This window comes from Anser brachyrhynchus (genome assembly GCF_964034855.1).
Source record: "Anser brachyrhynchus genome assembly, chromosome: 24".
In the NCBI taxonomy this organism is placed as follows: domain Eukaryota; kingdom Metazoa; phylum Chordata; class Aves; order Anseriformes; family Anatidae; genus Anser; species Anser brachyrhynchus.
The window spans coordinates 257,879-275,851 of record NC_137717.1 but is presented as its reverse complement, the minus strand read 5'-3'; the positions used below and the strand labels follow the sequence as shown (position 1 = coordinate 275,851).

Below are 17,973 nucleotides of genomic sequence, written 5' to 3'. Positions count from 1 at the left end.
CAGGAAATATCGACACGTGGGGAGTATTCCTCCAGCCCCTGCTCACTCCAGGGAAGGTTAATATGATATAAGACCAAGGATTTGCATGGGCCTCTTTTCAAATACTTTGAAGCTACTGTTCACATTTACAGGGAGGTCAGCAGCTCTTTAAATCATTACTTGCTGGGATTAGTTCCCTTACAGTCTCCTCTGTAGTTTTTAATTCATTTGAGCTGTTATTTAGCAGCAGAGCCACTTGGTTCAACGGCAAGGAAGTAAGTGCAGAGGCTTATAGGAAGCTTTCTATTAAAAATTCATCACAAACTCTGTCTCAGGAGCACAGTGCTCAGTAGGGCCATGCGGGTGTCTGGATCTATTTTGTAGTTAAGGGAAGGGGATCTGAGAGCAGCATGCAGGGAGGGAGCGTGCTATTCATTCATAAATCAAACAACAGATGCTAGGTCCAATGGGGTGCACGATGGTGACAATTTTTAACCCCTGAGTGTCACTGACAAAACAGGCTCTCATGAGGCAATGATGTGAGCCGCAGTCAGAGGCTCCGGCAGGAGGGAAGTTGTGGCACTCAGGGGAAGAAATATGGGGAAACTGGTGTGTGTGTGTGTGTGTGTGCAAAAAACAGTGCCTGCCCCAGACATAACTCACTGGGAAGCCTGTACTTGGGCGAGGGACCTACTGTGAGACTGTCCTGCTGGTGACTCCAGCAGCGCTGCACCAGGCACTGCTCTGTGGCCAGTGTGCCCCGGGGCTGGGTGATACCCATAGAGAAGGGAGGAAAACCTACCTCAGCACCCACTCAAAAGGCAAGAGCTGCAATTTGACATCAAAATTTGAGCCAGGACATCCATTAACCCCATGGGAGCCACAGCTGTCCCGCTCCACCTCACTGTCTGCATAAACAGCTCTGGTGTCCAGGATCCTTGCATGGAGCAGCCAGAGCAGGAGGAAGACTCTAGCAAGAGTGTTGGATCCTGGCATGAAATGCTGTCACCCAGGAAAATCAACATGAGATTCCTACCTGGTTGCCTAGGGCCAGGTTTCTTTCACCATTTGAAGGGCTAAAAAGGCCACAGTTGGAGGAGCGGTTGCATTCTCTCCTTACAACTTTGGGGCTTGCCTGTCCTCCCATTTCTCCCCATTTTACACCAGTGCATTGTATACCAGTCCTTACTTAAATCAGCGTCCCCAGGAAGACTCTCCACATGCATGCACACCCACACACGCATCCTTGACCACTCAGGAACCAGAGCACCGAGCCCCAGGGGCATGCACTGGGGTGAATCACGGGCAATGCCGCTGCTCTTGAGGTATTATCAGCGCTATACACCGCACGCGATGAGAGCCAGGACGCACGGCTCCCCTGGCACCAGACTTTTGTGGGCGTCCTGCGCTCTGTGCAGCATGACGGGATGGGATTTTTCAAAAGCTGCAAAGTGACTTAGGAGCACGAGTGCTATTGACGTGAATCCTGTGGTTCTGAAGTCACGAAAGTGCCATTCTTCATTGTTCAGCACTGCAATTCTCCTCTCCTCACAACGGCAACAATTAAGAGCATATTCAGGGCTTACATCCTCTGTGCTATTGATAGCACAGCCGAGCTTTTTGGAGCATGGGTCCCATCTGCCACTTCCACTCCTTTTTAAAAGATCCTAATGACTGTCAGATCCTTTTAGTTCTTAATTAATTTCAGAGTTCAACTGCAAATAGGAAACAAGGCAGCTTTTGCCCTTACGCATATGAATATTACTGTTCCATTTAATGTGGTTACTGGTGGAATGCTGTTATTCATTCCTGCCTGCAATAAAAGCCACATGTTTTTAAAACTTTGCACTTGAAAAAACTTTTAGGAAAGAAATCAAGTATGTTTTGTATGCATGGCATGAGATAAAAACTAGTCATAAATATTCAAAGAACAGTTAGAGCTTTATGCTTGATTTAAACAAGTGAACAGAGAAGTATGATGGTTGAAGTAAGTGGAGAATGAAAGTCCGATGCTCCTTTAAGAATGCGTTTATGCAGAGCAAAGGAACTATTCATGCAAAGGTTATGGAGCACCTAAGGACATCCCATCTCCTCCACAAAATGCCCAAGGTGGATAACAACTGGAAACAGAGCGCTTTATTCAGAGTTATTAAGGTTCTGTGGACTTTCTGTCTCTTTGGGGGTTTCTGAGGAGTTTAGAGGGGCGCAATGCCTCGTGCCAGACCCTATGGGGGTGAGGACGCATCTTTCACGGAGACACCCCCGCAGTGCCCACTCTCACATGGGCAGGCAGATGGCCGAAGTCCTGCCGAGTCTTTCATGGGGCACCTGGCACGCGGTGCGGATCTTTCTCAGAGCCCAGGCAGCCCAAACCAGGAGAGAAGGGAACAGCCTCCAGCCTCCAGGCCCCAGGCACTGCCCAGGCCACAGCCGTGCACAGGACCCCAGGTGCCGCCAGAGCCTGGGCTGCTGCCAGACCCTTCAAAACCCAAAATGCGACATGGGGAGAAATAAAAAAAAATTCCAAAGGAAAGAAAAAGGGGAAATGTCTGGATGGTGGAAAGAGGAACCGAAAGGCACATGACGACAAGAAAAGTACAACGGGGTCGATGTAAAAAAACACGGTATGATTTCTAAGTTCGAGGAGAGGCGCTCCGAGGAGCTGCTGTCACGGAAGGGCTCCCGGGCCAAGGGCTGGGGCGCTGGCAGCCCTGCACCCGCACAGCTTCAGCATGCAGGGAAACCCTGCTGCACGTGCCAGGCAAAGCAGCTCTCCCACAGCATGAACAGACTGGAAGGCACTTTCTTGTCTCAGAAAGTAGCCATGCTTTGGCAAAACTGCCCCATCACTTATCTCCATGTGGTGACTCAATGTGTAATGATGTTTCCCAAAGAACATTTTTCAGTGAGGCTCCCATGAGTCTGGCCCCAAACGTTGCTGTGATGCTGAGTATCAAATGGGTGCACAGCGCTCCTCTGGCGTGCTGACATTTGCACACGGAGCCCCTGGGAAGGGTCATTCGTCTGCACACCAAAGCAGCGGCCGGGCTGTGTGCCTGCGTCCCGGCTGGGTGAAGTGTTCGCACTGCCCTGAGCACTGCTGCGCTGCACTCCAGCTGCTGGAGCCGCGCATTTGGGGAAGTCAAACATGAACAGAGAGAAAGTGAATGCTGGGAAGTGCTCATGTTCTCCCACTCTCACCTAATATCGCTGCGAAAGGCACCAGGCTCGTAGCAAACTGTGGCCGTAGATTTAGATATTGCTGCAATGGCTGCAACTACGCCTTGGAGGCAGGGACAGAAATGGGTGCTCGTCTGCCCAGTGAGGGCAGGAGGGGACTGACAGCATCTTGCAGCTGGAACTGGCACCAGCTGGAGCTCCGGTTTCTTTTCAGGTCTAATAAAGCCTCTTAGTGCCACATCTCAACAAAACCAGCTTTATAGGCAAGTGCAAACACACCACAACCATTTAACTTCCCTGCAGAAGATCAGCATTGCAATGGGAACCCACCCTGCTTGCCCCAGGGGCACCCCATTGACTCAGGAGCCCCTTAACCAGGCAGCTGACAGACTGGCTTTCCAAGGCCGACAGACCAGCCTTGTGCATCACCAGTAGCTTACTCCGAAGAGCATGGTGGGGTCTTGCCATCTCATGCTGGCTGACCACAGGGCAGCAGAGATGCCCTGCAGCAGCTTTGCTAAATTTCCGAAGCCCTTCCTGGAACATCCTCGTGCTGAAGACGGAGAGTCCCCCCCAAACCTCAGCCTGTGATGCCTCACTGGGAAAGCCACCTCCGCGCCATGGTGAGACCTCCTGCTCTCCTGCCTCAGGCCATCTTATTTCTCCATTCTTCTTTCCAGCGGCAAATTACCCCACTTCTTCTGTCTGGGTTGGGCAGAGACCTGGTAGATGCACAGCTGGAAGCTGGGAAGGGAGGCACATCACAGGAGATGCTTTATAAATATGTGGTCTGCCAGCTAGCCTAATTCACCAGCTTTCATCCACGTGAGGGATTTCCCCGCTTGTCTGCAGGCAGATGAGTTTGCAGAGCAGGGTGGTATTTGTTCTCCAGCAAGACAACCGTCTAGCAAAGCTCCCAAAACTGGTATTTAAAGGGAGGGACAAGAAGGGGAGGGACAGGAAGCATGGGACAGATTGTGGCAATGGAGCCCAAAGAAGCTGCAGTGTGTGCACTGAGCAGCATCATATATAGCTGGGGGAACATGGACAGGAGGGCGGCAATACACTTCTCCAGCCCATTGCAATGCTGCTTGGGTGAAGCATGAGCAAACAGCCAGCAGTGGCTGCCAGCCGAGCCCTGTGGGCAGCTCCCAGGTCTCTGCATTCAGTCATTGCCCCAGGTCCACCTCACATGGGCTGTGACTCAAGCAGCTTGCCCAGAACCCCGGAATTTCTGGGGACCAGTTTGTGCTGGCAAGGTCTCCTCCCACGGGCTGTGGGTGCTGAAGCCACGGGGCCCATCCCACCCCAAAACTCACACCGGAGAGTAAAGCTGCCTCGGGGGACACGTCAGAGCATGCGAGGAGATGCCGTGTGTACCCCTGTCAATGGGACTCAACAGCCATTCCCTGAGGATTACACCAGTTACAAATTAAGCCATGAAATCGCTGGCAAACACAGCTATAACTCTACCTTATAGCTCAAGGCAGGTGATACAAATGAGATTCAGGCTGGCTTGCATTCCTTTTGCAATGCCAGGGCTGTAATTGCACCCTGGACATTTCTGTCAATGCAACTGATTGGCTTTTTTTTTTTTTTTCCCCACAGAGAACAAGGTCCCAGGCTAGGACCAGCTTTTCCTTTACAAGCTGTGTATCATTCCCATGGGATTGATCCCTGATTTATGCCTTATCTGCCAGACTCCATGGCAATCAGCCAAAGAAACAGTGAAGGTTCTCCACCAGCGACACAGAGCAACCTCAAACTGCTGTCAGTGACCAACCTATGGTAAAGTAATTCTGAGAAAACTGGCCTCTGGTTCCAGTTGCAAATTGTCCTTTGGGCCCACACCATTTTTTTCCAGGCTGGTTTGCTTTTTGCAATTATTCATTAGTTTCACTTCTATGAATAACTCTCGGCGATGCACTATCACCACGATGTCACAGCAGAGCTGCGGTCAGGCAGCTTTGACTAGATGGAGTCTGGGTTAGTGCTGCTTCTGCTCCTTCCTCGGATTATTTTTTCCGGTGCAAACGTTCTATTCTCATATTTGCCATTCTGTAAAGACTCTCATTGGCAACCAGCATCCCCAGACGGTAAGTCTCATAGTGGTAGAGTAGCTACAGAAAACCCCAAAGAGGGCTCAGACTGTGAATTCACCTTGCACTTTAGCATCCATGTAGGCACAGAACAAATCCCCTGGACTTGAAGGAATTAGTCACAGGCTAAAAACTACACGGAAGGTACTTTTCTGGTTTCTGGATATGAACTCTGACAAATCAAATGCAATGTTATTTAGAGAACGTTGTTAAGTCCCTGTTTGCTGCTCATCCATCTCCAGCATGCTGGGAAGGGAACCACGCCTGCCTGCTCCCTCCATCCCCCCAGTCCTGCAAGCCTCGTGCTGCATGAGCTCACTTTTGCAGAAGTTTCTTATAAAAGTTTGTTTGCAACCAGGAGGTGCCTGTCTGCCGGGGTCAGCTGTCTGACACCACCAGCAGGCTCCCGCCCCAGCCGAGGCCACGGGCTGGGAAGTGAAGCAGTTCAGCAGCAGGTTAGGGCTGGAGCCGAGAGAAATGGAGAACTTGTCCAGACAACATGGTAGTGGCTTTCAGTCTAGCATGAGCAGCCAGCTCTGCGGGAAGAGGGGGGATCTTATCTGTGAAACACAACCTCAGCTGTTTCTTCGGGTCTGAGCCGTTCTGCGTCTGGCTGAAGGGACTGCCTGAACCTCCAAAACTGGAAGAGATCATGTGGTTTTGGAGAATATTTTTACATTTTCTCCTAAAACTGAACAGAGGGCCATCACTGGCAGGAAGCGTGGGCTCTGGGAGAAGGCATTGGCGGGGGAAGCAAGATGTCTGGGTTCAATTCACAGCTCCACCGCAGCCTTCCCCAAGGACTCTGGACAAGTTGCTCATGGGCTCCAGCAAGTGCTTCGGCTCCCCCATCTGCAGAGCAGCGATAACGGTGCTTCTCCCAGCCCTGGCAGCCCCCAGCACCACAACCCGCCCCTGTGCCACATGCGCATCCCACGTCTGGCATCGAGGAGCCCCCAGTTTCCATCAGGCCCCGGCCACAGTGTTCCTTCAAGGAAAATACTGTGAGCCCTGGCAGTCACACATTCTTGACATTTCAATCCACCGTGCCGATAAAACATGCACACGTATGAGCCAGTCCTGCCAACAGCGAGCACTCTCGACCTCCATTTATGTCTGCAGGAATGGATTTTCACAGGATGGGTTTTTTTGATCTCTCAGCAGCCAGGATCCTCTCTCCTGCCGAAATGCAGCCACGCAGTGAAACCGCAGCAGCCATGTGATGGCTGGGGATGGGCGGTGGGAGGTCTCCATTCAGAGGCTGGGGAGACAAACTGTGAATCCCCCATCTCGGGAGCATACCCCAACGCACCTGCTCCACGCAGGTGACAAGGGTATTTCACCTCCCCTGGCACAGGGTGAGACAGGGACACCAACGGCCCGAGCTGTGATTTCTGCAGGGTGTCAGTTTAAATAGCGCTTGCTGACTGTCAGGATAGAAAGAGGTTTGAAATGAATAAAAAATAGCTACCTCAAGGGCTTGGCTAGTATCCCTCCTACACCAAAGAGTGTGTCAATACAGGAGAAATCCCAGCACTGCCTTTCCCATCCAATCCCTCCTGTGAAGGAGCAGCCAGGATGGAGGGGCTTGGGGGCCAGCGTCGTAGGCCACCTGCTCGTCCCACCACAGGCCCAAAGCTTCAGTGTTGCAGGTCCCAATCCATCCCACCACCACAGGGCAGGGCCAGAGCAGCTCCTTGTCCCCGGGAGCTGTGCAGGCAAAAGCTCTTGCAGGACAGGGAGTGAGCAGGGACATTGCTGGACGCCCAGTGCTCTACAAGATTGCTGCATGAGAGATGTTTGTGGTCTCCCCATAAAAACCTAATCCCCTTCTAATAATTTGAACAGCATTTTTGCATGTTAATATCATTCTGTAATGTTGTCTCAGAATAAATTAAGAAGAACTCTGGCAACACAGCAGGAATGAGCCTTTGAAATGATAGCAGGAAAATGTATGTCAGTGGGTTTCAGCTACCACAGCCTGGTCTTAGAAAAGTTAACAGAATTGGGGGCTGACCAGGCACTACTTCATTCATATCTATTACCCCACTGACCTTCATCACCCGAGGGAGGAAGGCAATGGGGTGAGTTGCAGGATGGAAGGACTCAGGACTGAACTGCACAGGTCTGGTTCCCAGCGACACGTTAACTCTGTTGCACACTGATGTCTCCCAAACACCTTCTCCATCTCTTGTATGTCATGAAACACCTCCACAATCCTGACACCAAACTCCGCAGACCTAAAGTGCCCAAAACTACATGAGAAAGCAAGTGACAACGGATTTCAGCTGCCCTAGCACTTGGAAGAGTGGTTTAAGCCCCTGCTTGTGATCCCAGGGGCCACTGCACTCAGCTATGTGAGGGGAGAGCCAGGAAAGCAAAGCTAACAAGGAGCAGAACCATGACATTTTGGAAAAAACACAAGGGAAGTGAAGCTCTGTGCCCAGCTCAAGGTGCAAAAGCAAACACACAGCATTAATGTGGAGTAAATTAGGAGCTGACATGCTTTGCCACTTAGAGGCCCCTATTAGCTGTGGAGGTAGGGATAGTTTAAAGCACGTGCGCAGGATTTTTAATGACAGTGTAACTCCAAAGGTTGGAGGGATAAGAGGCTTTGATGTGGGGACACAGACACCTCCAGGGCAGGCAGAGGGGGACGGTGCCAGATGAATCCTCACAGCCGGCGCCTCGCCAGGGACCCAGCCCAGCGGCACCAGGGCTGAGGAGCTGGTGGGCGCCCTGCCACTGGGTGCAGAGATGAGGAACCAGGGCTGGGGCTGCTGCTCCCTAGCCTGGCAGTTGTGCTGAGTTTATGGAAAAAATGGTGGGCTTGCCCATGCGGTGAGATTTTCCAAACTGACCCAGGACTAATAAAAGGAGGTGTTTAATTACAATGTTCAATGTAATTGGGCACAAAAATGGCCAGTAAAATGCAGCCATGGTACAAAGGAGCTGCAGAACAAGGCTTAATCTTGGAACAGAACATCTGATTTATTCTTTACATTCTCTGGGCAGCATTTTCTCTCTCTCTCCTAATGAGGGAAAATGGCACAGCCTTTCTCAAATCCCCACTAAGTAGTTTATTCCTGACTTCAAGTCACTGAAACCATGGCATTGTGCTCTGTCCTGAAATTATCTCCATGCATATGCTTTGAGTTTAAAGGGAACAGCAAAGCCCGTGTCTGCTGTTTAATGTCTGCCAGGCTGCGAAGAAACAGCCTCTGCAGCTTTTCTGTGCACCTCAGTGCATCTCCCCGTGCCCAGCCCAAGCTGCTGCTCCAGACCAAGCTCAAGCATTTATTTGCAATTCTCATGCACTTGCCTTTGCTGAACAAGAGACATCCCCACTGCACCAATAAATGATCTCCCGTATCTCCCTGCAGCAGCAGAAGGCAGAAATCGGTGACTGGGTGAGACAGGCTGATCCCGCAGACATCAAGGCATGTGCAAATAATTTCACTCAAATGGTCCCATTAACTCCAGCAGAGCCATGGGTTCACAAGTGGGCAGATGGCACTGGCACACACAACGTGTCTGAACAGGAATGGAAGTAGGCAACTCTGGCAGTAGTTTTTAATATTTGTAATGAGTGTGGCTTCCTCCCCTGCTTCTTGGCTCCTTATCAGGAAAGAAATCAAGCTACTGCTGGGGACATTCGTGTAGCAATCATGCTACCAGCAGCAGGCTGGATGGGAGGTGTGCATAGGCACATTCTCCTTAGGAAACGTGCCTCTCCCAGCAATAACCACGTGCTCGCTGCAGAGATCAGAAAGCAAATGCTTCGGTTGCTTGCTGAAGTTTTTATCCCCAGAACTCCCCTTCATTACAAAGTTATCATTGGTGCATGAACCTCTGCAGTTGCAAACCACAAACCAAGCACCATTTAACCAACGCCCATTCAGCAGACTAACACTCATGCTGTTGACTCCGTGCGGAGAGACCAGGGCCGCTCCCAGAGCCCGCCGGGAAGCCTCCAGCAGAGCCCAGCCACGACTTGGTGTATCTGTACGGGACCGACCCGCCCGCGCGGCCCCCATGGGCACCAGCACACTCCCCACAGCCCTGCGGCAAGTCTGCAACACCCTGAGCCTGTCTGCCTGTCCCCGTGCCAGACCGAGCCCTGGCCAGGGACCAGGAGGCACAGAGGGTGCGAGAAGCCAGAGCAGACTTTCGTCCAGGGCTGTGCTGCTAACATCATTCCTACCATTTTGTTTTGATTTTTTAGAAGTTATTTTAACAAAAACCATGCTGAGTTGTGAAATCGCATCCCAATATAGCAGACAAACACAGTGACTGACAAAAAGCAGCCCCAGACCCCCCAGTCCCACCATTAGGGGCAGAACCGGCCCCGCTCTCGCAGTTTGGCTGTCTCCTGGGCAGCCCCCGGCATGCAGTGTCCCCCAGCTCCGGGCTGTATGGCCACTGGCAGCGACGAGCCCCAGCCCCAGCATGGCGCGAGGCACGGGTGGAGGCCTGAGCGGGCGCAGTGGGTGCCAGGCTGAGGCCAGCGGTCATGAGCGCGTACCCCACAGCCACGTCCCGCTGCCCCGCGGTGCCGCTACAAAGCTGTCGGCACCTCGGGGACACAAATCCCTCCTGGGCTGCTTCTCCCCGGGGCAATAACGCAGTGCCAGGAGGTCCCTTCCCAGCCTTCACCTCCCCAAATGGAAGCACAGACCCTGGACCCTCTTTTTCCAGCATTTCATGTCCCTCTTGATCTGGATATGGCTGTCCCAGAGGCAAAGGTCAGGCCTTCTACAGGGCCCTCCTGCATAACAGAGACTGTTGAAAAAAGCACGTTTTCAGTGTCTCCCTTCCCAACTCAAGCCTTCTTTTTCTTTGAAAAAACAACAACACAACAACAACAACAAAAACTCAACTCTGCCTTCTCCTATTTTGGTTGTTTTTATATTTTATTTTACAATAGCTTGAGTAATACGTTCCTCATGTTCCAAAGGCACTTGCTTCTTCCAGTGGGAATGGAAAAACATTGTTTCTTTTTATTTTCCCTTTTCTTTTTCTTTTTAATATGTTTATGTTATGGAAAATACCCCCAGATTGCAGACGCATTGACTGTCCCAATTTCTTGAAAAAAAATAAGAAAAGAAAAGAAAAGAAAAGAAAAGAAAAGAAAAGAAAAGAAAAGAAAAGAAAGAAAAGAAAAGAAAAGAAAAGAAAAGAAAAGAAAAGAAAAGAAAAGAAAAGAAAAGAAAAGAAAAGAAAAGAAAAGAAAAGAAAAGAAAAGAAAAGAAAAGAAAAGAAAAGAAAAGAAAAGAAAAGAAAAGAAAAGAAAAGAAAAGAAAAGAAAAGAAAAGAAAAGAAAAGAAAAGAAAAGAAAAGAAAAGAAAAGAAAAGAAAAGAAAAGAAAAGAAAAGAAAAGAAAAAAGAATTTTTAGAAAGGGAAGAGCCAAGCAGGAGGATGCTGTGCTCGAAGGCTGTGCCTAGCACCCCGGGGACCCTCTCGTGGGTCTCAGTCCTGCTGCAGGCCATGGTCACAGCCAGCTTTGGTGTCGATTTAGACTGTCAGTGCACTGCAGCATCACCAGGGTCTGCAGAGCACCCGGTGCACTGGTGCTGCATCCTGCCCACTGCTCTCACACAGGTAAATCAGAGCGATTAACAAGCTGGGTCTGGGCGATCACAGGAGCCAGGGATGGGGTAGGCATGGTCAGGATGAATATGGAGGCTGCAGGTCAGAGGACAGTTTGCATTTGCAACCCAAAAGCCTGAAGTGTCTGTGATGCTTCCCTGTGCTGCAGCAAACATATATATGTATATATGTTTCCCTGCGTGTAATTTGGGGGGGGGGGGGGGGGAGGGGAGTTACCACATTTACAGCTGGGTTTTGCTCCTTTTTCCTTCCCACCATACACCACTACACCAGGATGCTGCTGTCAGGGCAAGGATAGTGTTCTTTTGGGACAAGAATTAAAGCTAAAGCTCTTAGAGCCAACCAGGTCTTCCTTGAAAGTGCATTTGCTCTAGTATGCAGCACGATTTCCATGGGAAGGCATTGCACAGCAGCACTCGCCCTGCTCTATTTGCTCTCAGTACTGGTCGTTGCTTTCTGCACAGGACAGGAAATGTGTGAAACTGGGGTGAGCTCTAAAAAGAGAAAAGCACACCAAGAAACCCTGAGTGAACTGGTGGCCAGGCTTCAAAGGGATTTCTGTGCACAGGCTGCTGGGACTCCAGGATGAAAGGGTCTGGAGTGCTGATTCAGCCCAAGCCGCTGCGCCTGCTCCATTCCCAGCACGTCAGGGATAAAGCACCAAGGCCAAAGAAAATGAAAGCGCCCCTCTGAGAAGCATCGTGTGCCAGGACGGCCAGGGCACTGCAGCGGGCAGGTCGGGTGCTTCAGGAAACCATGAGGGCACAGCTCAGCCTTCTGGACCCTGGTCTGCTTGCATGGCAGCTCAGTGCCGGAGAGTCCATTTTCAGCAGGTTGCAGCTAACGACCCACCAATGACATTTCTTCCCACCCTGGACGTACCCATGAGAAAAAATGGGGTGCGAATGCCCCACATAACAGGAGGACAAGGAAACGTGAATCCTTGGGGCTGAGCCCCACACCCTCCTTGCCACCACCCCGACGCTGCTGGGGGACGTCCTGTCAGGCAGGCGCTGAGGACGTACTGGCAGGTTTTTGAATGTTCTCCCTTCTGTTGATCAGCCTTGTTTGGGGAATATTTATGGTGTGGTCCGTGGCTCAGGCTCGTTGCTTCAGATGGGAAGTCACATTCTTGCTCCTAATGCCAACCATGTGTGGATCTGAGCCTGCAAGCACACAGCTCATTCTGTTTCCCAAACTGTACACGGCCAAAACAGTGGACCACAAACACTGACGACATATCAGAGCAGATCAAGTCTAAGAAATCATCATGAATTAAAGTGCTTAGCAAAGGGAAGCGCCACTGTCTCTCTACCCCTATTAGATCGTAACAAGGTGATGAGAGACAATGGATTTATATTCACTGTCGTCCCCCCCAAAACACACACACACAAATATATTTAAAAAAAAAAAAAGACATGCCACGAGTCAGCAGGGTGCCCGTGGAAAAGGCAAAGCCACTGACAGTCAATCAGGAGCCGTCAAACTCCACGCGCACAAGCCATCCCAACGAAGGAAGGACGAATGGAGACAAAGCAGACCTTGCGGCCACGAGCCGCAGCACACCAGGCCCCTGGCACGTGTGTGAGCGTGTGCGTGCAGGGGCCGGGGCAGCGCAGTGCAGCACTCAGGCTCCCCCAGCCTGCACCCACAGGGAGCTGGGAGCCCTGAGCCAGGCTTTGTGCAGGCGTAGGTAGGCGCTGGGGGAGAGCAGGCTCCAGCTGAGTTGTGATCACTGGAGAGCTCACAGGTGTGCAGTGCTCGTGGGTGTGCAAGCATCCCTGCCTAGATGGCCAGCATTGCTCTGACACTGCCCCAGTGCACCCTACGTCACCAGCTCTGTCCAAAATCATCACCAGCTTTCCTCAGCACTCTAAGCTAAAGCACAGTGCTAAGACCCACCAATTTCACCCATTATAAATTAGCCTAACACCAAAACACGTGCCTGTGGGCTGGCCTGCATAGCGTCCCTCCCCCCCCAGCATCCAGGTTTTTTGCCTTGCTTCTCCCACTTGCGGACACGGCAGCGCTCGGCGCCCAGCCACAGGCAGGCACGGCCCCTGTGCTCCTGCCTCCCACCCCAGTGCCTGGTTGCTGCAGACCTCCAGTGCGACACACTGCCATCGTGCTGGGGAGAGCTGCATTTGCTCTCGTGTTTGAAACAAGAAAAAATCTCCTTGAGTGCTACAGGATGAGACAAAGCACCTGCATTTAGGCAAACTCAGCTGCAAAGCTCAGTGCTGCCACTACCCGTGCGTGGGGATGTGTGGTGCCTGCTCATGCCAGCCTCGGCCAGAGGCATTGCCCACAGCGTGGTGAGGCAGGACAAGGGAAAACTGCTGGAAACATTGTCAGGGTTACAGTTTTCTGTGGTTAGGAAGAAACACAGAAAGCCATTAAAAGGCAGTTTGCTGAGTGGAAATCCTGAGGTGGTGCGTTATGGGAAGGTTGGAAAAAGAAACCTCTGCCTGGGGAGAGCCGGGGACATCGCCTCTCCCAAGCACATGAGGCGAGCCGGTCATTTTATAAAAACGTGTGTGGTCCATGACAAAAAGACGAGAAGAAAAGTGGTTCTGGAAGGAGCAGCGGACCTGCTGTGCTTGGCGAGAGCTGGAGAGGGAGGGAGGGAGAGGATGGTAAGGGGCTGCACGGGGCCTGGGGGCACAGGGAAAGGCACCCCGAGGGCATGGCCGCTGCAGCTGGGCACCAGGGCGCTTCTCCTACCCCAGGACGCACCAGCGCCGGCACGGCCACAGCCCACATCGCAGCGGCTGCAGCCAGTCATGGTGAAACCTCTGACTAACCTGCACTCGTGGGCTCCCTGGGGCCGCTGGAAACATGCAGGCGGCATCGACCTGCCAGAGAAGAAATAATAGCCTCTGACTGCATGGGGGCTGTCATCCTCACCCAGTTTCAGAAGCCAAAGGCGACCAGCAGCACCTCCGACACTGAGGCCCCCACGGACGCAGGGTTTCCTCCCCCCCCCAGCAGCAGGAGAGCAGGCAGAGCGCCTGCTGGCCACACCTGGGGACAGAAGTTAACTTGTCCATGTGAGCCGCTGCACGTGGGGGATGGGGCGGGTGCCCCGTGGGAATGTGACTCATTTCTTCCCCTTTGGGGTGGGTGATTTTCTCAGTGGGATTTCAGAAATCCAGTTAAGCCACCAGCAAGGCAAGGAGAGGGCAGCTGCCCACAAGGACACCAACATGATGGAGAAAGACGCAAAAACAATATAGTGCAGTTTTGTTGTTTTCATTGGGGAGCACAGACGGACAGTGCTGGTTCAGGAGGGGTTCCCTCGTGCTCTTAGATTTACAAAGGCAAAGGGAAAACACAAAGCATCGGCACTCCGAGCCGTGGAGACAAGATGACGCTCACCCACGCCGCTGCCAGCAGGCCTTGGCAGGGCTCGCCCCAGCACCAAGCCCCCCACGACCCGCAGCCAAGTGCTGGCAGCCCCAGCCACCCAACGTGGCCCCGCCACGGTGTCACAGCCCTGCCATCGCCAGAGATTACCACGAACGGAGCAGTTTTCTACTGAAGCAACAGTGGCGGCTGTTAAGAAAGCAGAGGTCACCACCGAGCCTTCCTGTCCTGATAGCCATCACTAACAACGGGCTAATGTGACACAAGTGGCCTGACGACTTCGCGGCAACCTGCTGCCACCAGGATGGTGGCTCGTGAGGTCCCAGGAGCTCATGGTCAGAACCAGGAGCAGGTCTGCTGAGCAAAAATCGTAAATTTTTACCAACAGCATCATAAGGAGCTGTGCCCGCTTTGGGCGCGAGGAACGTCAGCTGAACCACATGTTGCCGCCAGCTCTTTGCCCCACGGAGCTGCTCTCTTCCCTACAAATCATGGGGTTTATATCCAAAAAGCCATGGACTCAAGGCAAATTTATTTGAGGCCCTACCATATCTTTTACTCAGATGTGAATATGAGCAGTTCCTCTGCACTCCTTTGACTGGCGATTGGTGCAGCGCTACCACGTGGCACTTCTTCGGCTACCCCATTGGAGAGATGAAAAAAATACTTTTTCTATTAAAAAAAAGAGTTTCCAGACTAACTAGTGAATACCTTTGGGATTTTTCATTTCATTCCTTAAATGTTTGTGCAAACAAACATCCATTTTCATGGATATGCCCAGAAAAACAAACAAACAAAAATGAATACAGTTGAATCCAAAAAAGCCATGAAGAATTTAAATGAACATTCATGAATGTTTTGCTGTACTCACCCAAATCTAGCTGTGCGCAAAGCTGTGCAGAAAACACACTGAGCTCCGTAAAGAAAACAAGGATTTCTTGTCCTAATACTAAACAAATGTTTCAGCATTTGGCCATATTCCATCCTTGGAGTAATCATTTAATTCTCTCCCATTTAATAAAAGTTATGTCTGAAACAAAGATGTTTATTGCTTTTATGAGTTCCTATTTGTATGGAAATTGCATACAAGACGTGATATTTCTGTTTCTCACTCTTTTTATTTTTAAATGAGCAAACCCAGTTAAACTCCGGCATTTCTTCATCTGCCTTGTGGAGGCTGAAGTATAGATTAAAAAGAACCATGCAAATGTTTTTTATAAACTTCTCTTATTTCCTTGCCATGGGACTGCCTTTAATTAGCTCCATGGAGTACAAAAGACACATTTGTAATGCCACCGTCCCTGAGCAGAGGGCATTAGGACAACCATGCGTATTTTGCCTGTTCTCCCTGCCCTCTGGCACGGTGCACCCATGCTGCGGTCAGGGGAGCCAGCCCGGCTTCACACCCCCATATCCCAAACCAGCTCTGGCTTCTTCTGCTCCCTGTCCAATGTCCTCTGCTCAGAAGAAAACTCAAAGCCCCCAGGTACGGCAATGAGGGTTGACACCATCAATCTGCCTCAAAAGTACACGTAACATTTTGCATTCTCAGAAATAGGCAAAAAAAATGGTCTATGGCTAAGGCATTTCTGGTCATGCAGCTGGACTGCCCCACAGAATTGCAGCCTGCTCTATTTTGCCCCTGAAGTAGGGTTCAATTTAGGATCACCCTGCCCTAATCCATTTGGGTTCAGCCCAATATGCTGAGCCATTGCTCAGAACCTGAGTCCTTGCAGCTGTGATCAGCTCAAGCTTCGGCTTACGCTCCCTAACTGCAGCTGCAAAACCAGGAAGGGAGAAGGCAGCAGTTTGCAGAGCTCTTCCCAACTCGTTAGCAAGCACCAAGCTTCTTCCCAAAAAGGTCCCATCGTATGCCTTAGAGCTGCACCCGCTTGCAGCCTGCAGAAACAAGGACAGGCCAAAACACCTGGCTCATCTCAAGCAGCTTACCCACAAAGTACTTGTGTTCTTGTGAGAAGCATTTTGAACGCATTGCAGCCACCAGTGTGCAATGAAGAGACAAGGACCAGCACACCGCAGCTGGCAGGAATTACAGACCCTATCCCCCTTCTTGAAGATCCCTTTGCAACTTCAGGGTGTCTCTGTGCTCACACACATGCACTTCATGTCTTAAAACGTGCAGTCGAAACAGCACCAATGGCCTGAAAAAGTGACAGGCAGTGGCAGTTTGCAAATCTGCTCCTCCCAGTACCACACCTGGGAGCAGGCGCTGCTGGCTGGGAGCTGGGACCCCGTGGAGGAGAAACCCAGAGAGAAGCAGGCACTGAGTGGGCAACGTGCCTGTCCTGAGGCAGACTGAGGTATGAGGCTGCCATGTCCCAGGGGTTGCAGAGAGGCCATGGCAGTAAGAACAGGTTGAATAAATCCATTTTCCAAGCAAATTGCATATTTGATAAAGCGCTATGAACAGTTGCTATGTGTTTTCACATTTGGAGTTTTATATAGAAGTAAACATACAAAAGTCTAAGCTTGAATGCAGCTCTAACCTTCCCACAAGCCCTTTTCCACCTGCAAACCAGTTTCTCCCTAGAAGCAATTTCTTTACACTTCTGCAGATTCTTACTCCCCCTGCAGGTTACCTCCTGCTGTACCTGCACAGCATCCAGCCCACAACACCCAATGCCCAGGTAACAACATGGACAGTAGAAAAAATATCAAGTCCCAGCACAAGTCAGTCCTGACCCTCTGCAACGTCCACACTGACCCTTCCCAGCATGGCTGGCAACACAAACACATGGGAAAAAGGAAAAGAACTAATGGGAGGAAATCACACACCAGTCCTAGACGAGGACAGCAATGGATCAAAGCATTGCAGACCCAATAGAAAACCCTGGCGAGGAGCAGTGAGAAGAGATGTGCCAGCAAAGCTGCATCACAGCCTGCTGCTGGCTTACTTCTTTGCAGAATAACTAAATAAATACAAAACCCAACAACATTTCCTGCCACCGTGGAACGAAGCAGCCCAGTCTGTACTCACCACGCAGGAAAGAAGAGGAGTAGGTGGTGAAGGAGTCGAAGATGCTGTTGGAAGCCATCCCCTCGTCCTGACGCTCGGCTCCCCTTGAGGAGCTGGAGGCAGGCAGGAGGAGGTGGAGGGATGGGAGAGGCAGCAGCAAGGGGGAGGAAGAGGAAAACCCCGCCGGCGGCGCAGGTAGCCTCTGGCTCGCTCGTGGTTCTGTGGTCGGCTCAGCAGAGCCGCCAGCTCGGCATCCGCTGGGTGGGAGAGCGGCGTCACCTGATCCGTGGCGTCAATGGGCCTGGCGATATCTCTGTGGCTTCGACTTTTTTTTCTTCATAATTTTATGGTTTGTATTTGTTGGTTCATGGGAGGCCTGTGCAACTCACTTGGACTCGCTGGTGAGTGACAGACAGGAGCAGAGCAGAGGAGCACATTTTTCTTTAATTAATTATACTGTTGCCTTAGAAGAAATGGAGAAAAGAGTCTGTAGATTTCTAACTGGGTGATTGAAATAATAACCCATTTACATTCAGTGTTTTTTTCCTTTTAACTGCCTTTTCTCCCACATTCACCACTTGTCTGTATCCTAATTTTTAGCTGTACATGACTTTCTGAATTCCAGCCCTTACAGATTATTGGTACTGCATGCTGAGACTGTTTCCATATGTGTAGATGGGTGGTTCTTCCCTGAGATTTTATGTGAATTCGTATTAAGTAGAAATATGAAGCACATGCAGTAGAAGGAACATTGCTCTCTG

At 51.0% G+C, this 17,973-nt stretch overlaps 1 protein-coding gene across 1 annotated transcript in view; it reads right to left on the bottom strand.

The window, feature by feature from the left end:
• Positions 1-17,359, bottom strand: part of RUNX3 (RUNX family transcription factor 3) — a 60,834-nt gene extending 43,475 nt beyond the window's left edge. The window contains exon 1 of the mRNA XM_080566884.1: positions 17,234-17,359. Within this exon, the coding sequence (XP_080423010.1) occupies positions 17,234-17,291 (58 nt within the window). The 5' untranslated portion in view covers positions 17,292-17,359. The remainder of the gene's footprint in view (positions 1-17,233) is intronic.
• Between the last annotated feature and the right edge of the window lie 614 nt (positions 17,360-17,973).